Source organism: Balaenoptera musculus, chromosome 2 (genome assembly GCF_009873245.2).
Source record: "Balaenoptera musculus isolate JJ_BM4_2016_0621 chromosome 2, mBalMus1.pri.v3, whole genome shotgun sequence".
Classification (NCBI taxonomy): domain Eukaryota; kingdom Metazoa; phylum Chordata; class Mammalia; order Artiodactyla; family Balaenopteridae; genus Balaenoptera; species Balaenoptera musculus.
The window spans coordinates 91,597,782-91,610,448 of record NC_045786.1 but is presented as its reverse complement, the minus strand read 5'-3'; the positions used below and the strand labels follow the sequence as shown (position 1 = coordinate 91,610,448).

Below are 12,667 nucleotides of genomic sequence, written 5' to 3'. Positions count from 1 at the left end.
CCCAGAATGACAGAGATCTCAGATGAACATAAGCTCCACGAGGACTTTAAACTCCAATTTGCAGAAGTGTGGTCTTCCTCCTGATGTCTTTCTAAAATATTACTCCCTTTCCCCATCGTAGGACACTACTTGAATTTAATCTGTCTTCCATATCTCAGGATCATCATTCAGAACAGAAACTACTGAACAGTACAACATGTTCAGATGTTACTGAGGGCAGAGTCAGGCTTTCCCTATGCTTCCTTAGGTGGTAATGATCTTAAATTCTACTCTTTTTATAGTTTCTCTATCTCCTCCCCAGTCAGCCTCTACTACACTGTGCCAGATACCAGCATGTCTCTGGAAGTGCTTATAATCTGCTGTTTCTTTTCTGGTATGGTCTGGAAAAACAGATAAACTGGTTATGATTGTGCCTCAAATGAGAGCATACAGGTACAGGAAATTATGGGGGTTCTTGTGAATAAAGGGAATGTGCTTTAGAGGGCAGGGAGTTTTGCCTATCCCCAGGGGCCAGAACTGTGCACTGGACAGCACCTGGTACTCAGTAGGCACACAGTAAATATCTATTGAATGAAAGGGGCAAACGTCCATTTGTTCTCAACCAAACACAATTAGGAAGCCTCAACTATGTCAATTACTTCAGGCCTACTGAAGAGCAGAAGGAAGGGGGTGCTGTCCCAACCCTAGGAGACCTTCCCACACTATTTCATAATTTCCCCTTCTACCTGCTAACACTTCCTTTTGAGAAACTAAGCCTGGAAAAGGAAAGAAATCACTGTAGCAGACTGATAAGAGAACCATAGTGGGAACTAAATGTTATCCCCCCAGAGGCCACATCACAGAGGGGAATAATGAGTCATGAATTAGCAGCCACCCACCCAGCCCTTCCCGGGGCTCCATAACTGGTTTGGCCACTCACACCAACCTGAGCCCAGAGCAAGGAAAGGACCCCGGAGCTGGGTCTCCCGCCATCTCCACTGGGCTTGGCGCCAGGCACACAGCAGGGCCTCTGACAATCCACCTGCCTCCAGTTTCACCTCTTATAAGGAATGAACTCCTGACTGACACAAAAAAGCCAAGCACTAAGGGGTCCAATAAATATAAAATAGTCATCATTAAACTTAAAAGAAAGGTGCCCTACAAAGAAGAGATCATTATTTTTTAAAAGGCTGCTATCTTTTCTTATAATAAAACTTGGAGCCAGGTAAGCAGTACAAGTAATTAAGCCCAGTTCTCAAAAGCCAGACTCGTAGGTCAGACTCAGATACACAGGACACACAGGGAGGTCACTCTATGCGACAACAGGTACTGAATGAACAAACCATGCCAGTGAATCAGCTACGAAGCCATTACAGGCCCAGTTCCAGGAATGGGAACAGTCAGTAATCTAGGCCTGGGCAGTAATTCCTCCCTAAACCTGGGGGAGGCAGACAGTTCCCCAACCCTGTACTAGCCACAACACCAGAGGTTATGTGACTGCCTGATGTCATAGGCAGGAAGTAAACCACAGAGCTCTAGGCACTTACCTGGAAGTCCCCTCTGCCTAAAAGATTGGCAACTTTCATTCCTTACAGCCTGTGGTCCACACTGCAACAGCACTACATAGAAATTCCCAAATTCCTGCGGAAACCGGACTGCTCCAAAGGCTCTGAGCAAGCAGGGTACCAGCCACCCCTCAGACCAGCACCCTTAGATCAACATTCCCAAAACGTGGGCCTGCTGGTGGTAACGAGATGCTGGGGACACCCAGACCTCACACCAACATCTCTTGTAGTCTGCTAACCACGGCCCACAGTCCAGACTCAGGACAGTGACCTGTGCAGCCTGAACCAACTGAGACCATGTACAGGGCCTGGGCTGCTTCTCCCCATATGTTGCCCCTATGCACTCTAAAGGATCTGGATCCCCAGCCCATCCCTGAGGTCACTCTTCTGGTCCTCGCACCCCTCGGGCTCTCACCTCTGGGTCCCCCTTTAGCACCCCCAGTATCCCTTCCTGGGCCTCAACCCCTTCCCTGCCCTCCTTCTCAGCCCACTTCCCCAAACCAGCTATCCACCGGGAGCACAGTCTACAGCCCTCCTCCTCCTCCTCCTCCTCCTCCCATGCCCACTTCTCTCAGGCCCCACCTCTCCCTCCCACCCTTACCCTAAGCAGGCTTACATCATGCTCAGACTCCAAAATCCTCACCTGCATTCTTCTATCAGGTTGGAGATTCCCACCCCTCAGATCTGTCAGATACCCTGGGTCTGGCGGCCCCTCACCTCTCCCCACAGCCTGCTGTCACTCTTAACCCCTGGAGACCTGGGTCCCTACCCCCAAAGCCACTCTCCTCTGCCCAGGTGCAGAACTCTTTCTCTCTGGGCCCTGGTACTCCCTACATCTCATTCTTTTTTCCCCTTAACACACTGGTTTCCTTTATAAACAAATTATATTAGTAAAAAGAAGTGAGTCAATTTAAAGAAAAATAATAATAATCAACTAACAGTATTCAGGAACAGCAAAAATAGGGAAAGCAGCTATGCAAATGGAGAATATTTTGAATTCTACCTTAGCTGAAATGAAAACTCCACTGTGGTAGTTTTAACACAAATTTTAACATACTTCCTCAAGTTGTCCGGGTCGGCTTAATACCCTTCGAGCTCACCCAGGTCGTGCAGCTTTACTCACAGAGTCAAATCTCTATCTGTGTCACAGATGGGAACACACGGCTTTCTGGGGCCCGCAGACCCATCTCTTGTTACCCTAATTGCTCCTGAGGTGTGGGTCATGGAAAACAGCTCTGAAATAGGAGTAGAAAATGCAGGTTTGGGCAGGCGCTCTGCATTTACTAGCCACCTTATGCTGGGCAAATCAAACTCTGTCAGTGTCAGTCTTCTCATCTATAAATTGGAGCTAATAGTCCTTGTGTACCTCACACTTGTTTTTTTAAAAATTTATTTATTTATTTTTGGCTGCGTTGGGTCTTCGTTGCTGCACGCAGGCTTTCTCTAGTTGCGGCGAGCGGGGGCTACTCTTTGTTGCGGTGCGCGGGCTTCTCATTGGGGTGGCTTCTCTTGTTGCGGAGCACGGGCTCTAGGAGCATGGGCTTCAGTAGTTTTGGCACACGGGGTCAGCAGTTGTGGCTCACAGGCTCTAGAGCGCAGGCTCAGTAGTTGTGGCGCACGGGCTTAGCTGCTCCACAGCATGTGGGATCTTCCTGGACCAGGGCTGGAACCCGTGCCCGTGTCCCCTGCATTGGCAGGCGGATTCTTAACCACTGTGCCACCAGGGAAGCCCCACACTCTTGTTTTTTTGTTTTTTTTTTTAAGTTATAGATTCTTATGTATTCTTTTTTAAAAAAAAATTTTTTTTTTATTTATTTATATTTGGCTGGGATGGGTCTTTTGTTGCTGCACGTGGGCTTTCTCTAGCTGTGGTGAGCTGGGGCTACTCTTTGTTGCGGTGCGCGGGCTTCTCATTGTGGTGGCTTCTCTTGTTGCGGAGCACAGGCTCTAGGCGCGTGGGCTTCAGTAGTTGCAGCACGTGGGCTCAGTAGTTGTGGCTCGCAGGCTCTAGAGCACAGGCTCAGTAGTTGTGGTGCACAGGCTTAGGTGCTCCGTGGCATGTGGGATCTTCCCGGACCAGGGCTCGAACCCATGTGCCCTGCATTGGTAGGCGGATTCTTAACCACTGTGCCACCAGGGAAGTCCTCACAGGCTTGTTTTGAAGATCACATCGAATGAGATAATTTATGTGAAAGCACTTTGGTGTCATGTAAATGTGAGGTATTATCTTGAATGCTAATGAATAGCTTACAGCTTACAAACACAAATGAATCATTCCTTTTGACTTAACAGGCAGCCAAGTAACTTCAAAAATTCAGAGTTTCAGCCAGACAGACAAACCCAGGAATGAGTTAACCATCAGAGAGATACAGAGAGGACTTGGAGGCCTGGCTCCTGGTCCCACCCAGTGCTGGTCAGGCCCTTGGTGAATGAACGACAGCTGTCAAGTGAAACCAGGCTCACTGCCCAACCCTGAGGCCTCAGTGCCTGGTCTGGAGGTAAGAGGCTTTGAGAAGGGCTCCCATTGGAGACAGTGGACTGAGTCAGGCTCACCTCAAATCCAGAAATGGCCCCCAGATGCCCACAGAATCAAGTCCAACCACCCTAGGGCCTAGAGGCCCAGAGACACCACATTTTTCAGATTCAACTCCTGCCACACCCTCAACAGACCTTAGGCAATGTCCCATTCCTTGTCATGCCAGGCACTTTGACTTCTACCCCTTCATGCCATTCCTTCAAGTCCTTCTCTGTCCTCAAAAACTTATTCCAAAAAAAAAAAAAAAACAAACTTATTCCTTTTAAATCTGTAAGAAACAATGTCAATGTATCACATTTTAGGGTATAACAGAAATAAGTGATTTAAATAAAGGTATTAGGGTTTCCCTGGTGGCACAGTGGTTAAGAATCCTCCTGCCAATGCAGGGGACACGGGTTCGAGCCCTGATCCGGGAAGATCCCACAGGCCGCGCAGCAATTAAGCCCGTGCACCACAACTACCGAGCTTACGCTCTAGAGCCCGCGAGCCACAACTACTGAAGCCCACATGCGTAGAGCCCATGCTCCGCCACAAGAGAAGCCACCTCAGTGAGAAGCCCACGCACCGCAACAAAGAGTAGCCCCTGCTCGCCGCAACTAAAGAAAGCCCGCACAGCAACAGAGACCCAACGCAGCCAAAAATAAATAAAATAAATAAATAAAAATAAAGTTCCCTTTAAAAAATAAATAAATAAATAAATAAAGGTATTAGCTAGCAAACAGGTAAAACAGCCTTTTCCTTAAAGCAATAATAAAATATAAACTGAAAAGGTCAATATTAAGTTTCCATGGTAGTTTTCCTGGTAAATACATTTAAAACTTTAGTCTTCAAACAGTTGATCAAAATGCATTTTCAAGCTTCGCCAAATAACACCTGCCAAGATACAGTGAGTTATGTACCCTTCAAAGGACTTCAAATGAAAGGCAAGGCTGCTATAGACAGGAGAGAAATTCACGTGTCAACTGCAGAGCAGTGGAAGGAATATTAAACTGGGGCTCCAGTCTGACCCAACACTCACTCACTGGGTGATCTCAGCAAGTTCCATAGCCTCTTTGGACCTCCATCCTCCTGTCTATAAAATGAAGAGAGTAAATGATCATGATGATCCCTTTTAACCCTGCTGTGATATATTCTTTTCTCCTCTCAAGGTCTTGCACAAAAACACCTCCTCAGGGGAAGTCTTCCATGATCCTGCCAATCATATGAATCTTGTCTTCCTCTTTATTCCAACAGCATTTTCCTTATATACTTTTATTCCACCTCTTTCACTCTACCTCAAAATTCATTGTTTACTATATTGTGTGAGCTGTCAGAAAGCAGAAGTGATGTCTTCTTCAGCTCTGAAGTCCCACCACGCCTACACAGTCCCTTGTCCATGGTGACATACTCCATTCATTTGTAGATTTGAACTGAATAGTGAACTCTGCTGATCCTCAATTTTGCTCTACCTGATGCCCCACCTCCTTTCTACCCTAACCACTGCCTTGGTCGAGAATCACTGGTGTAGTGTGAGGTGAATCAGCACTGGTCCATCAGGACTGGAATGAGTGAGAAGGTGTGAGAAGTGGAGGGCAAACTTAGACATGAGTTTGGGAGATGTGCATTGGACATTAGCACTTACAGTGTAAGGAAGGTGGAGCAACAATGATAACAGCATGAGGGAACTTGCAGTGAGTCTGTGCCAAGTGCCTTGCCAAGTGCTTTGCCTGGATTGAGCCTCATAACAACGCCAGAGAAGAGGGACTGCCACCATTCCCATTTCGCAGACATGGAAGCCAAGGCACACAGAGGTTAAATATTTGCTCAGGGTCACAAACTAGGTAAGTCATGGAGCCAATATCCAGGCAGTCTGCCCCTAAAATCCACTTTCTTAACTGTCACTGGTGATAAGTACAAAGATGATTATAAAGGCACATTTAGAATTCCCAACATTGCTCAAGGCTCTGTATTATCATTTCCATCCATTCTCAACACACGGTAGATGTAACAAACAACAACTCTTGGCCTTACTTGTTAAGATTAGTTATAAAAGCTATCATTTTCTGCATATGAGTTACACTCTCTAGGAAATCACCATCTGATTAGAAAGCATCACCTTCTAGAATTATCAACTTTGACCTCTGCATTTCAAAATGATGGACCACAAAAGCAAGAGACAGAAAGGCTGGAAACAGACACGATGGGGTGACCCTCCAGGAACTGCTCTCTTCACATCTGTATCCCTAGCAGCAGGCTCTGAGACAGGCACACAGTAGGTAGGCACTTAAAAGTTTGTGGAATCGAATGGTGTTTGTGGGAAATGTTTCTACCCTCCTCAAAAACACAGATGAAGAAAGGGAAAGAAAACCAAAAGAGGCAGGGAGAACACTGTAAAGTTTGATTTAATGAAGTGTGGGGGACCTGCTCTGTGTGTGTGTGTGTGCAAGGCACTGGGCACACAGCATGCTGTTTTCGAGAGCCAGGATGGGAGCTGCCAGCTGAGAGATGGGGCGATCTCCTGCCTACCCAGTGGGAGTATAAGATGGCACCACTTTTCTGAAAGACAATTTTGAAAAAGCTTTTAAATACATTTACTTTTGGTAAATATATTTGATTGGTCTAGCAATTTCACTTTGCTGCAAAGTATTACTGCATAAGAAAGTAATAATACATATTCAATCATTCAACAAGGATTGATTGAACACCTATCAAGGGCCAGGCACTGTTCTAGGTGCTAGAGACATAGCAGTAAACAAAAAAGAGTAAGTCTCTTCCTTCCTGGATCTTTTACATTCTAATGGGGGAGACCAATGGTAAGCAAATGGGCATGTAATACAATGTGTAGTAATTAGATGTACGACTTCTGAAAGCCTTTGAGAGGGTAGGGGGTGATATGTGAATGGAAATCTGAATAAGGTGTGGGAGTGAGATATACAACTACCAGGAAAGAGACGTTCTAAACAGAAGCACTAGCAAATGTAAAGGCCCTGAAGCAGGAATGTGTTAGGTGAGTTTGAAAAAATATCACTGGAGGCCTCTTTCATATCCATTAGGATGTATTATCCAAAACACCGAAAATAACAAGTGGTGGGAAGAATGTGGAGAAATTAGAACGACTGAGCATTTCTTGTAGAAATGTGCCATGGTACAGCTGCTGTGGAAGGCAGTATGGCAGTTCCTCAAAACATTAAACGTAGAATTACATATGATCCAGCAATTACACTGTGGGATATATACCCAAAAGAACTGAAAGCAGGACTCGAACAGATATTCATACACTCATGTTCCTAATAATACCATTCATAGCAACTAAAAGGTGGAAACAACCCAAATGTCCATCAAAAGATGAGTGGATAAACAGAATGTGTACATACATATGGTGGAATATTATTCAGCCTTAAAAAGGAAGGAAATTCTGATCCATTCAACAAAATGGATGAAACCTGAAAACATTACATTAAGTGAAATAAGCCAGATATAAAAAAACAAATATTATATATTTGCATGGTCATTTATATGAGGTACATAAAATAGTCAAGTTCATAGAGAAAGAAAGTAAAATAGTAGTTACCAGGGGCTGAGGGGAGAAGAGAATAGGGAGTTAACGTTTAAAGGTATGGAACTTCAGTTTGGGATGATGGAAAAGTTCTGGAGATGGATAGTGATGATGGCTGCATATCAATGTAAATGTACTTAATGCCACTGAATTGTACACTAAAAAAAAAGGTTTAAATGGAAAATTTTATGTTACGTATATTTCACCACAATTAAAAAAAAAAATTATAGGACTGATGTGGCTGGAGCCCGGTGAGCAAGGGAAGAGTGATAGGGAACATGCAAGAGAGGCATTGAGGGCCCCAAGGGCCAGGGAGGGCCTTCAGCCTTCATTCTAAGACTGATGAGAAGCCCCTGGGGAGCTGGGAGCAGAGGTAACACCATCTGATTTACCATCTAAAGGCTCACTCTGGCTGCTGTGCGAAGAGGCTCAAGGGGGCAAGAACAGAACTAGGGAAAGGATTAGAAGGCCATTGCAGTCACCTAAATAATCCCTGAGATTAATTCAGAATCTCTTCAAGGTTTGCAAGTGGCATTAATCCATGACCTACTCTTCATCTTGGCAGGCTCTAGGGCCCGGCCCTGTCCTGTGTGTGTGCGCACATACACGCACACAGGCACATGTGCATTAGCACATAAGAATCTGGGGCTTACTGCCTGAGATTCTAGGAGGAGACTGGATTCCTGGGGCGTTATCCTCTCCCCAGGAACACTTCCACACCAAACCTGGGTCCTCAACTCAAAGCTTTCCTACAAGAAAATGATACCTTGCCCCACCTGTCTCCCTTAGGGCTGGATGGGGAACAAAAACGTCTACCTTTGGGACTTGCTGACTCTCTAAATTCCCATGACATATGTTCTTCTTTGTTTTTATTCTGTTTTGGTTGGTTGTTTTTATTGTAAAACATATATAAAATAAAATATATATTAACATAAAAGTTACCATTTTAACCGTTTTTAAGTGTATAGTTCTATGACATTAAGTACATTCATATTGTGCAACCATTACCGCCATGTCTCCAGAACTTTTTTCATCTTGTAAAGCTGAAACTCTGTACCATTTAAACACTAACGCCTCATTCCACACTCACTCTCCTGTCCCCGGAAACTACCATTCTACTTTGTCTCTGTGAATCTGACTACTCTTAGGAATCTTGTACAAGAGGAACCATATAATATTTGTCCATTTGTGACTAGCTTATTTCACTCAACATCATACCCTCAAGTTTCATCCATATTGTAGCGTGTGTCAGAATGTCCTTCCTTTTCAAGGATGAATAATATTCCATTGTATGTATATACCACATTTTGTTTAACCATTCATTTGTTGATGGCCACTTTGGCTGCTCCCACCTTTTGGCTATTGTGAATTATGCCACTATGAACATGGGTGTACAAATATCTGTTTGAGGGACTTCCCTGGTGGTGCAGTGGTTAAGAATCCACCTGCCAATGCAGGGGACACAGGTTTGATCCCTGGTCGGGGAAGATCCCATATGCCGCAGAGCAACTAAGCCCGTGTGCCACAACTACTGAGCCTACGCTCTAGAGCCCGCGAACCACAACTACTGAGCCTGCGTGCCTAGAGCCCGTGCTCCGCAACAGGAGAAGCCACCATGGTGAGAAGCCCACACACCGCAGCGAACAGTAGCCCCCGCTCTCCACAACTAGAGAAAACCTGCGTGCAGCAACGAAGACCCAACACAGCCAAAAGTAAATAAAAAAAACAAGTATCTGTTTGAGTCCCTACTTTCATTTCTTCTGGGTATATACCCAGAAGTGAAATTGCTGGATCATATGGTAATTCTATGTTTAATTTTTTGAGGAATTGTCATACTGTTTTCCACAGCAGCTGCACTACAAGCAATGTACAAGGGTTCTAATTTCTCCACATCCTCACCAACGCTAGTAACTTTCTGTTTTTGTTTTTCTTTAATAGCTATCCTAATGGGTATGAAGTGGTATCTCACTGTGGTTTTGATTTGCGTTTATCTAATGACCAGTGGTATTGAGTGTCTTTTCATGTATTTATTGGTCATTTATGTATCTTCTTTGGAGAAATGTCTATTCAAGTCCTTTGCCTATTTTTTAATTGAGTTATTCGGTTTCTTTGGGTTTTTTTTGAGTTATTCGGTTTTTTGTTGTTGAGTTGTGGTTGTTTTTTTTACAATCGTTTTAACATGAAAAACCATTCTCAGCTCATGGCTCATTAAAAAACCAGGTCATGGGCCATTTGACCCCTGAAGTCATAGTTTGCCCAACTCCCTCATTTTACATTTGAGGAAAGTCAGGCTCTGAATGAGGCCCCAGATCTCCTGATTCTCAAGCCAAGTTGTTCCAGTGGGCTCTTAGCTGCTACTTCCTTCATTCAACAAATATTTATTGAGAGCCTACTCTGTGCCAGTCACCAGGAAGGGGCTGGTACAGAAGTGAATGGACCAGACCTGCTCCTCAGAGCTAAGAGTACAGAGGGGAGTAAGGCATGAGATAAATAATCACACAAATGAATATATACTTGCAAACTGATATAAGTGCTGGAAAGGAGAAGTGGCTGCTTTGAAAGAACAATAGGCAAGGCCTCTCTGAGGAAATGTCATTTAAGCTGAGTTCTGAAGGCCAAGTAAAAGTAACCCAGGTTAACAGAAGGGGAGGAAGAGCGTTCTCGGCAGAGGGAAAAGCATGTAAGAAGGGGTAAGAAATTCTGTTGCATGTTTTATTAAAAGTGCAATTGGGTTTTAAAGGAGCACCAAGATTATTCCATTTTCCGTGAGTAGAACAGATTGGAGGAGTGCAACAGAGCGGAATAGAATAGACTGGAAGCAGGGAAATGAGTTGGCAGGCCACTCTAATCATTCAGATGGAAGTTGATGGGCGTTTGGGCTGTAGCGGTGGTGGTGGAGACGGAGATTAATGAACAGGTTTGGAGATTATTTGAGAAGTGAATTCATTAGGACCCGGTGATGGACTAGATGCAAGAGTGAGAGGATAGGGAGGTATCAAGAATGACTCCAGGGGACTTCCCTGGTGGTCCAGTGGTAAAAAATCCGCCTTCCAATGCAGGGGACGCGGGTTCGATCCCCGGTCAGGGAACTAAGATCCCATATGCCACAGGGCAGCAAAGCCCATGCATCACGACTACTGAGCTCGCGCACCTCAACGAGTTGCAGCTACAGAGCCCATGCGCTCTGGACCCCGCGCACCACAACTAGAGAGAGAAAACCTGCACACCAAAACTAGAGAGAAAGCCCACGCGCCACAACTAGAGAGAAAACCCACACACCACAACTAGAGAGAAAGCCCGCACGCCTCAACGAAAGATCCCACTTGCCTCAACAAAGACCCCGCATGCCACAACTCAGACCCAACACAGCCAAAAAAAATAAATTAAATAAATAAATATTTTTAAAATTCTTAAAAAAAAAAGTCTTCTCACCTATCCCTTATCTCACCTGAGTGAAAACTGAATCCCAACCTCACTGCACTGCTTAGACCTTGGCCTCTTGCCTAGACAACAGCCCCACTTGACCCCCTAGTGGCAGGTCCTCTACCCACCCCCTACTTGTGTCCTTTCTGCACACTGATGTTGAATATTTTCTTTAAAATCTGATTATGTCACTCCTCTGATTAATATATACATCAGTGGCTCGTAATTGCCTTCCTCAGGAGTTCTCAACTTCGAGGTTCCAACACACTGGCTAGATCTGGTGTGACGTGTCCAAAGTAATTTCTCACTATTAACGAAGTACTAATTAAACAATTTACAAATGTAGAACACTTAGAATAGTGTCCAGCACATAGTAAGTATTATATAGGTATTAGGCATTATTAATAGTGAAAATTTAAGACTTATGAGATAGGTGTAACAGATGCTTTTGGTGCTGTGTATACATCCCCATGGCCCACTTCTGATTTCAGCTGCAGCTGCAGGGAACAGTTCTGTACAGGCTGACAGTATCTCTCCTCAAGGGCCCTATGGGTCTCCCTGCTTTTCTGCCCCAGAGCTTCCTCTTCTCACAAGCTCCGCCGATGAGCAGAGCAGCCTGGAGGTACAGGGGCATCTGCAGGCATTAATTTCCATCTGGTGACTTATCTGCCTCCCCTTCCTACACTGCTACAGCTACCACCATAATCCAGGGGAAAGTAACAGAAATCTTAATTACAGCTTGGTCAGTGTCCCACTCCCTGCCACATTTATCAACGCCTTCCTGTGAAACTCTAGGTCATCTGCCTTATCCTTCTGATCCTCCTGCTTTTGGCCCACTAGCACATGGTGAGAGGGCAACACCTGAGCATCTGCTACTTGAAAAGAGTCAAAGGGCTGGGATGTAAAAAGAAAATAGAGATGGCAGAGTCATAGGTCACACTGCCACGGAGGGTATGAAAAAGGAATGGAGGAGCCTTGAGACCTGGCCTTTCTTCCGCCCTAAGCAGAGTTAAATCAGCCAGCAAGAGAGAGACAATGAAGCTCCCCCAGCCACAGTTTAGACAGAAGCGGAATCGGAGGCTGACACTGCGCACGCGCAGGAAGTAGGCTAGGGTTGTCTCACAGGCTCAACCGCGGCCTCTTCTAGACAAGGGCCACGAGGAGAGCACAGTACAGTTCCCCGCGCTAGAAGCCTTCGTCTCGTGCCCCTTCTTCCTCGTAAGGCCCTCAGACCATTCAGGAAAGGTCTGGGAACCCACCTGAGGCCGTCGGGCCGCCCCTCGTTCCCCACTCAGGGCCCGGCCGAACGTGGAAAGCTGGTGGTGCCAGCCTCGGGCGCGCCAAGACGGGAAAGCCCGCCAGGTCGCTCGGGATCGGCCCTCCTTGCCCCAGTTCTCACCTCTTTGTCCGTCGCCTCCTCCTCGATACCTAATAACGCGTACAGGTCCATCTGTAAGAGCTCCTTGGCCACCGCCATGGTTCCAACCCTGAGTGGATTAGTACTACAACTCCCAAGAGCCTAAGCGTGTGGGGATTCCCGGGGACTATCGACCCCAAGCCTGATGAAGGCGCTTAGCCCCCTGGGAAATGTCGTGATCTGAACTAGGCTTGACTGCCTCTGAGGGAAGC

At 45.7% G+C, this 12,667-nt stretch overlaps 1 protein-coding gene across 6 annotated transcripts in view; it reads right to left on the bottom strand.

Moving 5' to 3' along the window:
• DNAJC17 (DnaJ heat shock protein family (Hsp40) member C17) overlaps positions 1–12,626 on the bottom strand; it is a 38,342-nt gene extending 25,716 nt beyond the window's left edge. For 5 of the 6 annotated variants that reach the window (XM_036845249.1, XM_036845250.1, XM_036845248.1 and 2 more), the window contains exon 1: positions 12,438–12,563. In XM_036845249.1, the coding sequence (XP_036701144.1) occupies positions 12,438–12,515 (78 nt within the window). In that variant the 5' untranslated portion in view covers positions 12,516–12,563. Of the gene's footprint in view, positions 1–12,437 lie in introns of all 6 variants that reach the window. The other variant, XM_036845252.1, reaches the window with a different exon arrangement.
• Between the last annotated feature and the right edge of the window lie 41 nt (positions 12,627–12,667).